This window comes from Grammomys surdaster, unplaced genomic scaffold (assembly GCF_004785775.1).
Source record: "Grammomys surdaster isolate TR1022 unplaced genomic scaffold, NIH_TR_1.0 98, whole genome shotgun sequence".
In the NCBI taxonomy this organism is placed as follows: domain Eukaryota; kingdom Metazoa; phylum Chordata; class Mammalia; order Rodentia; family Muridae; genus Grammomys; species Grammomys surdaster.
Window position 1 is genome coordinate 3,323,756 of NW_021604577.1, and position 13,490 is coordinate 3,337,245.

At 35.1% G+C, this 13,490-nt stretch overlaps 1 protein-coding gene across 1 annotated transcript in view; it reads left to right on the forward strand.

Annotated features, from left to right (window-relative positions):
- Positions 1 to 13,490, forward strand: part of Mdga2 (MAM domain containing glycosylphosphatidylinositol anchor 2) — a 732,366-nt gene that overhangs the window by 405,928 nt on the left and 312,948 nt on the right. The window contains exon 3 of the mRNA XM_028782361.1: positions 2,537 to 2,711. Within this exon, the coding sequence (XP_028638194.1) occupies positions 2,537 to 2,711 (175 nt within the window). The remainder of the gene's footprint in view (positions 1 to 2,536; positions 2,712 to 13,490) is intronic.

Sequence of the window (13,490 nt, forward strand, 5' to 3'; positions counted from 1 at the left end):
CACATAAAGGTAAATAGAATCTATAGCTTGAGAGCAAAGAATTGAATTGTGGGAGATACATTTTCATTTCATCTGAAACCTACGTAGATGAAATTTTTAAAAATGATGTTAATATGTAACAAGTTGTCCAGAATGAATCCTTCAAGATGATCTATTTATGAATTAATCCTTGAATTTATAATATGAAAAAAGTTTAAGAATATAATCATGAAATTTCATGCAATATTTTTTTCAGAATTAAGATTATTATTTCATAGAAATCCTGCTTATTTCTTCTTTTTTCATTAAAATCTTAAAGTAGAAGTAAGGGGGGATGGAAAAAAGAATTTCTAAGATCTCTTGAAAAGAGACAAAAAAAGGGAGTGATATAGAGATAAAGTGGAAGAATTCTAACAGTCTTACACTAAAAATGTGTTGGTAGAGGTATGGATAATTTTGAAAGCCATTCTGGGGAAGTAGACAAAGCAATCTTTTGAGTCCCGTGTATATGAATAATAGTCATTACTGTAATTGAAAAAGACACTGTTTTTAAACTGAATAAGTGGTTAAATGAAGTAAAAGAAACATTCTTCTTGATTCTAAGAAGAAACGAGAAAAAAATACACACAGCAAAGTTATAAAACAGAATCTTAGAGTGGTTTGCATCAATGAGAGATGCTTGTGAGTTGTAAATGGACTGGATTCTTTGGACATAAGATATAAACTCTCCAATCAGGACATGGTAATACTGGCTGCAAATGTGGTTTAGTATTCAATAAGTCTGTTGTAATCTCTTCTGAAGCACACATTAAAATTATAAACAAAGACCCTGAAAAAAAAAAAACTGTGTCTTGGTTCTCTGTATCTTGACTGCTGCTCTCTCCTCAGTCTGTTCCTCTTCCCGGTCTCTCACACATACTTCTCCATCTCTTTAGCCATATGCAGGATTAAAACAATTTTGTCCAAAGAAATTATGTACATTAACAACATAAATTACAGATGAGAAAAAAACTAACTCATTTATTTAACTTTTTAATTCAGACCTTTTGTACTCTGAAACATATAAATTTCTATATCAGCTTTAATGTGATATTAAAATATTTCCAACAACTGCTACATGACAACTAGAATTTTAATGCGTGTTAGACTAAAGACAACAATATATTTTCTTAAATAAAGCAAGACTCTCTACCCTAAACCAAAAATATCATTTGTTTAAATAGTTCTTAGTTTTTTAACTGTAGATATTAAAATTTAAAGGAAAACAAAATGCTAGATATCTGAGTAGAACAATCATGATCATTACAGTTTGTTTAGATAAGATGACTAGTTAATTGCTTGGCTATGAATTGTACATTTACTTTATGAAGTTTTCCATTTGTACACAAAGGTTTGAATAAATCTCCATTATTTCTTTTAGTTTAGTGGTCTCTGGGTAGCGTTGCATTTATAGTGCAGAATAAACATTATTATACTTATCCTGCAATTAACAAACTTTTTGAAGATAGCTTAATGCCATTACATTATGAATTTAGTGTATAGGGTGTATAAGTAATATTACCAAGAATGGAATTATACGGCGTCAAGCTTGAAAACTCCTATTTCAGCTTCTCCATGTTTCAACATATATATCACTTTACATACTTATGCAAAGCATTTCCATTGGTTGTTTCAAATCCTAAATAACTTCAAAAGATTTATACACAGGAAAGGCAAAGGAAAAAAATCAGAAACAAGAAGTTTTCATTTTCTATCTTATAACACTATGCCGTTTCAGCATGTGGCTTTGTTCAGGTTTTATATATGAAAACACACAAAATTTAAGTTGAATACCAGTAGTAATTGCTAGCAAACACAAAATCTGTTGCGCACAGCTGTGTTTAAAAGAATGCTATTGTTTATAATGGATGGTTTTAGATATTCAAATTGTTTTGACAGTTTAATAGGATTGCACTCCTTGAAAAAGTTTACACATTTTTGAAAATAATTATTGATGTAAAGTGAATTCCAATTTTCAAAATAGCGAATCATTTGTAGGCTTATTAAAGCAAAGCCATTAAATAAAAAAAAAAACTCTTTTAAAAACCAGGTGTATAAAATTATACATAATCTCAATAAGCCATTATGGTAATATGCCTTCATTACCTAAACCAACAAGAAATTTCTAAATAAAATAATGAAGCATGTCCAAAATGAAATGAGAGTCTATTTCTTCTAAATAATAAAAAGTACTTGCGAAAGTTCAGAAATGTATGAGAAAAATTGAAATATTCAGTAGACACAGAAACTGAATCATGTTTCCACTATGTTTTGCCTTCAACCTGATTGGACTATTGATAAATTTCATGCAGCTGAATCGAAATGATGTGCACTTAAAGTGAGGACATTGGTGCTTGCAATTTTGGAACTCATTTGGGTACATATATTTTAATTTCCCACTCACATGATGGGGAAGGGGCACAGCGGCTCTAAAGGCATCTCTTCAGATGACTAACTGCTGTTTGATTGTCTGTGGAAAACCAACCTAAAGTAACAATCTTTGTTGATGCTTGCTCAGATCAGGTGGACCAAAACAGCAGGAAGCGCCTCTGACAGATTCCAAGATTCAAGTGTCTTCAATGAGACTTTGAGAATTACAAACATTCAGAGACACCAAGGAGGCCGATATTACTGTAAAGCAGAGAATGGCTTGGGGTCCCCAGCAATAAAGTCAATCCGAGTGGATGTGTACTGTAAGTAGATGTCAGCCAACTATTGTTCTGACTAATTTATTTCTATGCTTAACTATGGTTTTCTGAAAACAAACATCTAAATATCTTTTGTTAAGTTGTGACAGGAAATTTTTATAGGATAGTGATAGTGCTTTTGAGAAATGTCTTTTTTTCTATTGTGCTTCTGCACATGGATGTGTATCTAGAGAGGTCAGAGGTCAACTTCAGATATTTTTTTTTCTGGTTCACACTACAAGTGTGTACTGCCGTACCTGACATTTTCTCATGGGTTCTGAGGAGCCAAATTGGGCCTTGAGCTTGTACAGAAAACTATTTATCAGCTGAGCTATTTCCTAACTTGCTCTAAGACATTTTGAGAAAATAAGTTTTACTTCAGACTCTCATAATTTATGATCTGATGCATATTCAGGTTTATAGTATCACATTAATAATATGGTACATATTACCAGTAACACCAGTAGCCTTTTTGTATTTATTGCATACACACATATACATATACTTTTAAATGTACATGTGACAGCACACATGCACATCTATATCTGAGTGAACGGTATGAAGAAAGGATCTTGCCATAATGTACTCTGACTTGTTTGTTCACTTTTCTTGTGAACAAACATTTTTGATGCACTTTTTTTATGTGAGCGCAATGATCTGCGTTCCCGTGTGAAGTGACCGTCACTGATCCTCAATGCACAGTGCCTTCTGCAGATTGCAGCTTACTGTCTGTCACGTATTCCTTCCTTTTAGAGCATTTAGAGTATTTAGAGTCTTCTGCACTCTTTACTTCTTTGCCCAACAGAGAAATGAAGCGCCTGCATTCAGTTTGGTCTTACTCAGGTTCATCTGGCACTCCTGTTGTTTTCACAAGGAATGGCGCTTATTTTTAAGTCTCTAATATTAGAATGTGTTTTTTTCTCCTCTTAAAGTAACTCAGACATAATAACAATTGAGGAGTTCCTGTTTTCCAGCCTGCTTTCTTTTTATTCCCCTTTCCTGTTCTTTCAACAGTGCAGGTGTTACATAGTTAGGATGAGGCTAGAAATTATCAATGGTCTATTCACAGAGCCTATGCTGGGTTCATTTATTTATGGAGACAATAAGGAAGGAAATGGTGACAGCGCCATCCGTGATTCATCTTCCACAGATAAGTGCTCATTACCCTCTTGTTTATGACACAAGCCTGTGTTCTATTCTGTCAGGATCTCCTAACCCCGGGACATTCACTGACATGATACAGGGAGGATCAACTCATCTGGCACACTTATCTTCTGTGTACCCTGATCTGCCAAACCTGCATGCTTTCCATCTAAGATCAAGCACCAAACCTCCACATATGTTCCATGAAGCTTGAGTATAATTGTAAATTAAACTAAATTTGATTTAAATAAATTTAATACTCTGTGATTTAGTTATTAAACATTATTTAATTCTGTTATTTCCTGATATAGCAGGTCAGAAAGTTTAAGTACAAATCTCTAGTATCTTAAAAAAAAACAATGCAAAAATCTAAAATGTTCTAGAAGTGAATGCATGGTTCTTTTTGATTTGCCTTACTTTGTTTTGGGAGTGCTTGGCAGCTTTATACAAACAAGGTTGGTAGTAAAATGTGACTAGAAACCCCTTGAATAGGAAATTTAAATTTTTAATGTTCTCCTTTTTTACTTTATTTTGTGTGGACAAGCACATCTTGTTCATGAAATTTGTTTGATTAGCATATAGCCTTCAGTCCTGCTGGATGGTTTATGTATCATATAGTGGATTTTTCTAAATGAAATCCTAAAACTTCTGAAGTACAGGAGCAGTCAGTTTTGAATAAGAATTTTTGACTACATTGCTAACATAGGGACTTTAGGTAAAAGCCAGAGTGCTTAGGTTCATATGTTTCCTTTTCCTACATGAATTTTTATAATTTATAGCACCTCCATCACTCTTGATAAATACATGACTAAATTAGCAATAATGTGGAAACTTTCCACACTGTAACAAAGCTCCTGACATAAACAATTTAACTGAGCAGTGGTACTTAACTTAAATCTTCAGAAATTTCAGCTGCTGGTTGGTTGGCCTTTTTTTCCCCTTTGTTTGTTTGTTTGTTTGTTTGTTTTGCTACTTTGGATAACATCATGGTGTCCCTGCGTATAGCAGAGTAGACTCTCCCCCTTAAGACAACAAACATGCAAAAGTTCAGAGTGTAGTGACAATCTTCTACAGAAATACCTCTTACACTCAGAGACTGAACATTTGCTGAACCTCACAGCCAAGTTAATAATAAGCATTGACATCACTTAATATTTAGCATACTACCTACAGTGTACTCAGCCTCTTTGAGTTTAACCAGCATTTAAGACAGCAGAACTCTAATACCTTTAATTTCCTCTACGTGAAGGTTCAAGTGAGAATGGACAACAAAGATTCATATATTTGAATGCTGTATCCATAGTTGGTGGAATTGTTGTAGGAAAGATTAGGAGGCGTGGCCTTTGAAGGGCTGTGTCACCAGGGATGGTCTTTAAGGTTTCAAAAGCATACCAAAGGCTTACTCTCTCATTCTCTGTTTCCAACTTGTAGGGATAGGATATAGCCTTTAAAATACTGCCCTAGTGCCAGGCCTTCTTGATTGCTGACTTGCTCCTGCCAGGACCTTCATGGATACCCATTTGAAAGTGGGAGCATCCCTTAATTCCTAACTAAATGATTTCTTTTATAAGTTTCCTTTGTCACTGTATCTCTTCACACCAATAAAAAAAGTAACTATGACACCATATAGCTTTTATAACCTAAGTTATTGTATAGCTTTAATCTTAAATTATGTAGTCTTTTATCTCCTGACTTAGAGTAATATATAAGTGTGTTTATGTGTTGTAGTAATCCTTTGCTGAAAGTAGCCAAAAGGTTGACGACAACCTTATATAATAAATATCCACCATAAACGTGAGTAAAATGGATATATCGTTCTAATGTCTGCTTGCAGTGTGGTTTACTACTTTGGGTCAACTCAAGTCAGTAAGGTGATTTCTTCCCTTGTAAAACTTTTAAGAATGTCTAGAAAGAATTCTTCATCTCTTCCATGATGCCTTGTTTTCTGTGTGTATGAATCCCTTTGTTAGGAACAGGACAGACATAGACAGTATATCTCAGACAGAGGACTGTCATAGACATATATTATCAAAAGGCTACAGATGGGCTGAAAATATAAGTAGAGAAGTGGAGAAGTAAAGTTTAGACTTGATCTTGGTCAAAGTGCTATGTTTACATTCCTTAGTGAAATATGAACACATTCTGGTCTCTTTGAGGTTATCTTTAATGTGGTCACTAACACAAGAAAAAAGAAGCATCCTGGAACAAGATAGTCATGGAACTCATTCAGAGTGGCCTGCATACTTCATTGCAATCTCCCTCCTAAAGTTTTCCGGTAACACTGCTAGCTGCACACAAAGCCTTCAGTAATAAGCATCTGGGCACAGGCTTTACATTGACGTCATAACAAGTGGATTACCTGATGTTTTCGAAAAGATTTTGCACTCCTCATTGTAAGCTTAAAAAGTAGTAATCATAGTCCATACAAAATAGACCATAGGAAACGTACAAGGTGTTAACAGAAGGTACTAACGAGCTGTATGGGAAGAAATGTGATCAAAATATGCTGCAAGGTTCAACAGTGAAGAATGCTTGCAAAAATACAACACCGGTGCCTGATCTAACAAAGTGTGATGTAAGTATGTAGGGAATGGGAGAGAGTCAGTGTATGGGAGGAAAAGAATTCTTTTCCAGGGAATGTAATTTATAACCCAATGTAAAAGGAGAAAAATAAAACTATAAAAACAGTGGAGAACAGTGCAGCAAAATAAAATGTGAAGATGACGTGTCAGTATAGGACATCTCTAAGCATGTAAAACCCCCAGTCAGTTGTTTCATATACAGTTATTTAGACTTGAAAACGAAACATACATTTTTAATTTATAAAACTTTAGCATCAATATTTAACCTTGTAGATCCTTGGTACTCATCCTGCAGTTTCCAAACTAATTTATCTCAAATCTCCATCAGAAAACATTCTGTAAACTGAAGAGTAGATTTTGTCTTACACTTTTAATAATTGGTTAGGATTGTTGATATTTGATACTTAAAATTAGAATATTGTCCTCACAGATACTTCATAAGCAACACAGGCAATAGCTTAGGAAGTGTCGGCACCACATTCTGATAATTAACAATTTTACTAACTTTTAAAATTAGAGTCATACTACTATCTGTTTGTATGATATATTTGACAAATTGTTTTTAATATTTGAAATAGTATTTTGATATATTATGCAACTCACAGAATAATACCATTAAATTCTAAAGGCAAAAATAAAAAGGAATTTCTTAATTATGGTGTATTCCTAGTGATTTTCATCAACCTAAAGAGAAAAAAGTATATGAATTTATTTAAACTGTGTATAGCAACTAAGTAAAAAGTATAAAAGCAAACCAATTCACACAATACTACATAGTGTGCTACTGTCACAGACAATTGACTTCAAGGAGTAAAAGATTAATATGGCTTCTTAGCATGGAAGAAGTAGTTTAAGAGCCATTGCTTCCAGACATTTCTGCAAGTTTTAGAACAGTTTGAGTTCTGAAATCTCTTTCCACTGGTGTTTATGTAGCACACTGCCTTGTACAATAGAGACATTGCTTTTACTAGGAGGAGAGGGAAGTTCTGTTTCCTAACTAGGATCATGAAGGATAATACCTACCTAAAGGGAAAGAGGAGGACAGTTTAATTCGGGGTTTTAATAAAATAAGCATTTTTTCAATGTTCAGTGTTTCTTGACTGAATTATAAAAGTACTGGTTTTAAGGAACATACACTTGGATTGCCCCATCTTACCCTCACAAAAGTTGAGGGGAATGATAGCCTTTGAAACCATGAAGCTGCTATTTCCATCTGAGACCTTATTAAAAATGTCTTTGGTCTATGCTCCAGAAGACCCTTGTCTATAGGCATCCATGAAAGTATGATAGGCTGCATATTAGCCAGCAAATAGATAAAATATCAGTCCTCACATTTCCTGACCTAACAAATGTTAAAATAATTTAAAAGAATGTTTAAGGAAGTAAAAGAGGACAAACGTATTAATTAATGGATGAAATTTTTGATTAGAGACATAAAATAGAGAATTACAGAACAGAATTTAGGGGAATGCTGGTTACAATGTTGAGTTGTAGAAGGAATGAGAGATTAATTTGAAAGACAGGATGTTAAATCGTGTTGACCTATTACTGAGAATGCCTTAGACCTAATGAGTGATGATCTGTTGGACGCTGTAGAATAAGAAATGATAGCATTATGACTACAGAATTACTGATACCCAGCACTCTCTCTCCTCCCATGTTGCTTTGTTTGTTATAAAAAGCAATTGTCACTCATTATACCCCCATATTCTATATGGAGAATGAAGCAGCACAGTCCACACAGGACATGAGGTTCTGGACTTTCATGCTCTCATTCTCAAATATGAGTGTCACTTGAGGAATCTTGAGGCTATTTAAACAGTTTTCTAAGAATGTGATCACCTAATGCTTTTACCTATTTTTAGTCATGACTGTGTACTCACAGGGTAATAGAGTTCATACAACTTGAAAGGTTGGGGTTTGATTAAAAACTTATTCTTACTTCAAAAAGAAATTGAATTTGGAAGCATTAGCTTAATAAGTTTTCATGTGTGCAGACATTTTTCACACATGAGACAAATCTTTCCCCAATATTCATTAAATATTTGCAAGCATTCTTATTTCAGAAACATCTTCTTCACTCTAAATATCTAATCCACTTAGGTAGATTGTTATATTTCACTAAATTTACACCAAGGCAATTTTTTAAGTCAATGTCCATTGGTGTATTATGTATTGCATTTACACCCAAGAAATTAGTTGGAGGATTTCAGGCATGTTACCAATATATTCATGTGGTATAATTATAAATTGTACAGACAATTTACCTGTGTTAGAGTTATAAACTATACAATTAAAACGGTGACAATGAATCACTGTTAGTTTTAGTTTTATGGGGTCTTCAACATGACTTTTGGACAGAAAACCTTAGAAAAGAGCTAGAATAACTGATGTGAATTATGAATTCCCAAGCAGTAACCCTACGTTTGTAAAGTCTGAAGAATGTTTGAAATGGTAATTACAGTGTCTATTAAATGGGTAGATCTTGTGCTAATCACCCTATTAATAATAGTCAAGATGAGATTTTTGTGATTTTAGGTATGCCATAATGAAAAAAAAAATGTTTTCTTGTCAATGTTATTTACTGGTAATTTCTGCACTAACATATTTCCTAGATAGCACTATAAGCCTCAATAAAAGACCTTAGAAATAGACAAACAAACACATAACGATTTTAAAGTGGGTTGATTAAGTGCCATAGTCTGCTCTTGCTGAGCTTAATTTACAATGATAGAATTCTAGAGTATCATCAGTCATCAAACCACACTGGGCTGGGAGTTCATAGTTTCACAATCAAAGTAAACAAGGAAGGGAATATTGATTTACTAGAAGAAAGTGAGAACTCCTAGTACAAGAGGGGTGGACTGCAAGGAAGAAAGAACACATTACCAGGTGGGTTTTGTGGATCTTACGGAGAGGTGGTAAATAGAGAGTGAGGTCATCTTTATTGAAAATGGTCATTTGAATGCCACTGACTGAACTAGTATGTAGTCTACACCCAATACATCCCCATGAGCTAAACGTGAGAGTTACCCTCCTTTGCAGGAGGAATTTTGTGTTCTATTTGACCAGCTCATGATCCTGGGCTTGCCCTTGTTCTGTGAAGGGAGCTGTCTCCCTTCACAAAATTGTCAAACATTTCTCTTGCTTCTTATATTCAAGGAATGGAGGTAGAATTATGTTAAAGTTAATATTTAGAACGGCGTTTTCTTTAGCTATCTAAGCAGCAGTGGCTCTGCTTAGCTCTGCCACCATGTTCCGCAGCCAGAGGACATGCGTGCCACAGCTAGAAACGACCAGCAGAAATACCAGCCCTGGAACCCACGAGACACCAGTGTGGGAGATGGCTCTGCCAATCTACCGCACTGTCTCTGAAAGGCTGGGCTGAGCCCAGACCATGTTGCCATCCATGCGGTACCTGGTAGAAATGAGATTCTAATACTTAAAGATTATCCAAAGGCTTTATATGTTTGGTAATGATCAATTAACAAGATGTCCACACAATTAGCGGTGTGTTCCAATATCTAACCTTACGATATAAGTTGTTACCCAGGACTGCTCTCGATACGCGCGTGGTCCTCCATGGCTCCTACATCTCTCGCTCTTCCTAGCTGCTCCTCTTACTTTCCTTTTCCTCTTCCTACTCCTCCAACATAGGCTCCTCCCAGATTACGGAGTTTATGGTAAACGTTGCCGGGGGGTGGGGGTGGGAATATCCCACTACAGAGTTACTTTTAGATCATATGAGGCTTCTCTTAATGAAGATGATTATATTCAATTCATTATAAGTCAAAAGTAGGCCCTTGAGAAGTATTAACAGAACAGCAACTTGACTGTTTCCAGAATCCCACAGATACACAGTCAGAAAGGCAGCCAGCATTTCTCTCTGGAGCTCTGCACCTGACCTCTTTGCCTTCAGGCTCTCTGCTGAGTCAACCTCATGCTGAAAATCCCAGATATTGTACGATCTACTTCGACCTGAGGCACTGGAAGCCACATCCAATTAGAATCTCTCTATTACCAATGTTATTGAAGACTCGCTGTGTTTAAATAATTCCTCTCCTACAAGCTTTGCTGAGAAAGAAAACCAAATTGCAAGGTCTTTCCCCTAAAGAAAGTTTATAATGAGCTAAAAATTTGATAAATACACACATAAAGTACTTAGTTTAGTGAGTATAAATAAAAAGTAGTTTGCATGTTGAAAGTACTAACCTAGAAATTATATAAAAGACGACGTTAATTCCTATTAAGTACATTAAAGAACATAAGACAGTGAAAATTTTTATTATGTGTTTTATCTTTTATGTTATTATGTGGATAAGATCTAATGAATACTGAGCTGTGTTAAATGAAATTTTGTAGTGTTTCCCACAAAGATGGGAGTCTATCATCCCTTATGCCTGTTTCTTTTTGTTCTTCTTGTTGTTGCTCCCTGCTCATCCTTACTTAATTTTTAAAAATAAAAGTTGTCGGTAATTTTCAACAGTTAAATCTGACCAGATGAAACTGATCAACAGCCTCTTAATATCACAGATCACAGGCTGTGTAGAATTCTTTAGCCGGAGGTTAAATGGCTAGCAGATGCTCCCGCTGAGTCAGGCAGATTCCAGATTGGCATCCAGTGTTCTGGTCTCTAGTCAGTTTCTGAGTGCTCTGAATGTAGCTCTGCCCCGAGGGCCAAATCTGCTGCTGTCAACTCTGAGTTGCAGGCACACTTTACTATAAAAATAAAACATAGAAAGAATATTACATGTAAACGAACTTGCAGTTGCAAAAGAGTTTAAATTGTCAAATATATGTGCTTAATGTGATTCTTTTTACATATTTAAAGATCCAGCAACTTCTTAGCTACACCAAAGGTAAAGTAAAAGCAAAATTTAGCATGCATGTTTATTTATTTAATACTGGAAGCTATCTTGCAGCATCTTCTTCGATCCAAAGGATATTATGCTATCTAGTTTAAAATCATTAGAGTTCCAAGCAAACCTGGAAATCTTTGCTTCTACAGTCTGGCCAATACCATTATTACAAGGGAAATTATGGTTCCCCTTTGAGTTTGTAGTAACCTTAATAAACGATCTTACGGATTTATTCTCCTGTAATTCCTTACTCTTCAAAGGAATGTGCTTCACACCTTACGTTTTAATTCTAATTAATTTAATATTGTAGGAAGTCTGGCCGTTATGCATGGGCTTGCTGCTGCCTCCCGTCATGATCCTGCTGTGTAAATTAGCCTTCTTGCTATCTTTTTCTGAATGCACATTTGAGAATTTGTCCTCCTCCCTCTGGAGACCTATGTCTTCTCTTTTGTGACATTTCAATACAAATACATAGCTGTAGTTTTCAAAGTTAAAAATCAGTGATTTGCCCCATACCCTGTGTAACACTGTCATACAATTATCTTAGTTTTGCATGAAAAGAGTCTTTATGTAAATAAATCAGCAAACTAGTTGTATTATTTCCAGAGTAGAGATGGTTAAGTAAAATTGTGTCAATGAGATAATCTCATCCAAGTATCTGCCTATGTATTACTAGCTTTATGGTATCATGCATATTGCAAAACTCCTTAATGAAGGATAGTAATGATGTCTAATCTATGCATTTGTGTTAGCTAATCAACAGAATTATTTTAATGAGCATTATGGATGTGTTTGCTTCAAAAATCTGATAGTATTTTCTTCTCTATATTTTGTAAATACTAAAATTTTCGTAGTGGTATAGATCTGTGTTTAGGGTTCTGTCATAATAAAAGTTATCTTAAAGAAGACATGAAGAATGGATGCAAAACGCCATGAGAAGAATCCTGTTGCTTTCATTTTCTTATGTTTAATGGCAAAGTACTTTACTACTTTACCATGGATATACCACTGTTTACACTATAGCAGTCTTGCCAATAGAATTAAATCATTTCTGTGGTGGTTTCAATAGGATTGGCATATGTCTCATATATTTAAATGCTTGGTTATTAGGGGGTAGCTCTACTTGACAAGGATTATGCCATATGGCCTTGGAGTAGGTGTGGTCTTTTTGGAGGAAGTGTGTCAGTGAGGGGTGGTTTTGAGGTTTCAAATGATTAAATCACAGACATGTCTTCTGCCTTTAGATCTGCATGTAGAACCTAACACATCTGCCTGCATGCCACCACACATCCCACCATGATGATAGTGGACTAACCCTCTGAAACTGTAAGCAAGTCCCAACTAAATGCTATCTTTTATAAGAGTTGCCATGGTCATGTTGTTTCCTCACAGCAAATGAACTTCAACTAAGACAATCCCTCCTAGTGCTTAACATATGGCAAGACTACATAAAGTAAATCTCAAAAAATACACTACATAGCTTATTCCACATGCAGAGGTATGTAGATGATCAAATTGAGAAGCAAAGATGAATCTTATGGGAGAGAACCAATATTTGATGGGATTGGAAATGTGGCAGGAATAGAAAAAGAATTCGAGACCCAAAGAGAAAAGTAGCTTTTTTAACTGCCTAAGATTGATTGTGTTGCTCAATAAAAATGGATAATGTGTGCCAGCAGTGGCTTTAGCATTCAGTTATGTCACTGGGCTTTGCTGCATATGAAACAACTGAAAAGGTATTTGCTAAGAACGTAGGCAGGGACTATGTGATGGGTCTGAAAGTCCTTTAGAGTTGTACCCTGAGACACAGAAAACATTCACTTGGAGGAGAAGGAGCTTGTCAAACACAATTAAAGGTTCAGTCAACTTATTGAAGAGAAATATAAAGCAAGATGATATAAAGAGTGCAATGAAAGGAAAGACATTGAATTCTTGGATCCTAAGGTCCAGTTGAGATCTTGAGAGAGGTGCAAGTGTAGAAAGAGCTGAAAGTGCTGTCTGGAAGCAGGAATGAGTGAACAAAGAGCTAGTTAAAACAGATTTGGCATTGATGAATTGAAATCCCGCAACTTGGTAGTGAGATGTCTACAAACTAGAAATAAAAAATGTATCAATAGAAGTTGAGAGAATGAGCAAGTATTAGATGATGTAATAGACAAGTGTTAGATGATGTAATAGACAAGTATTAGATGATGTAATAG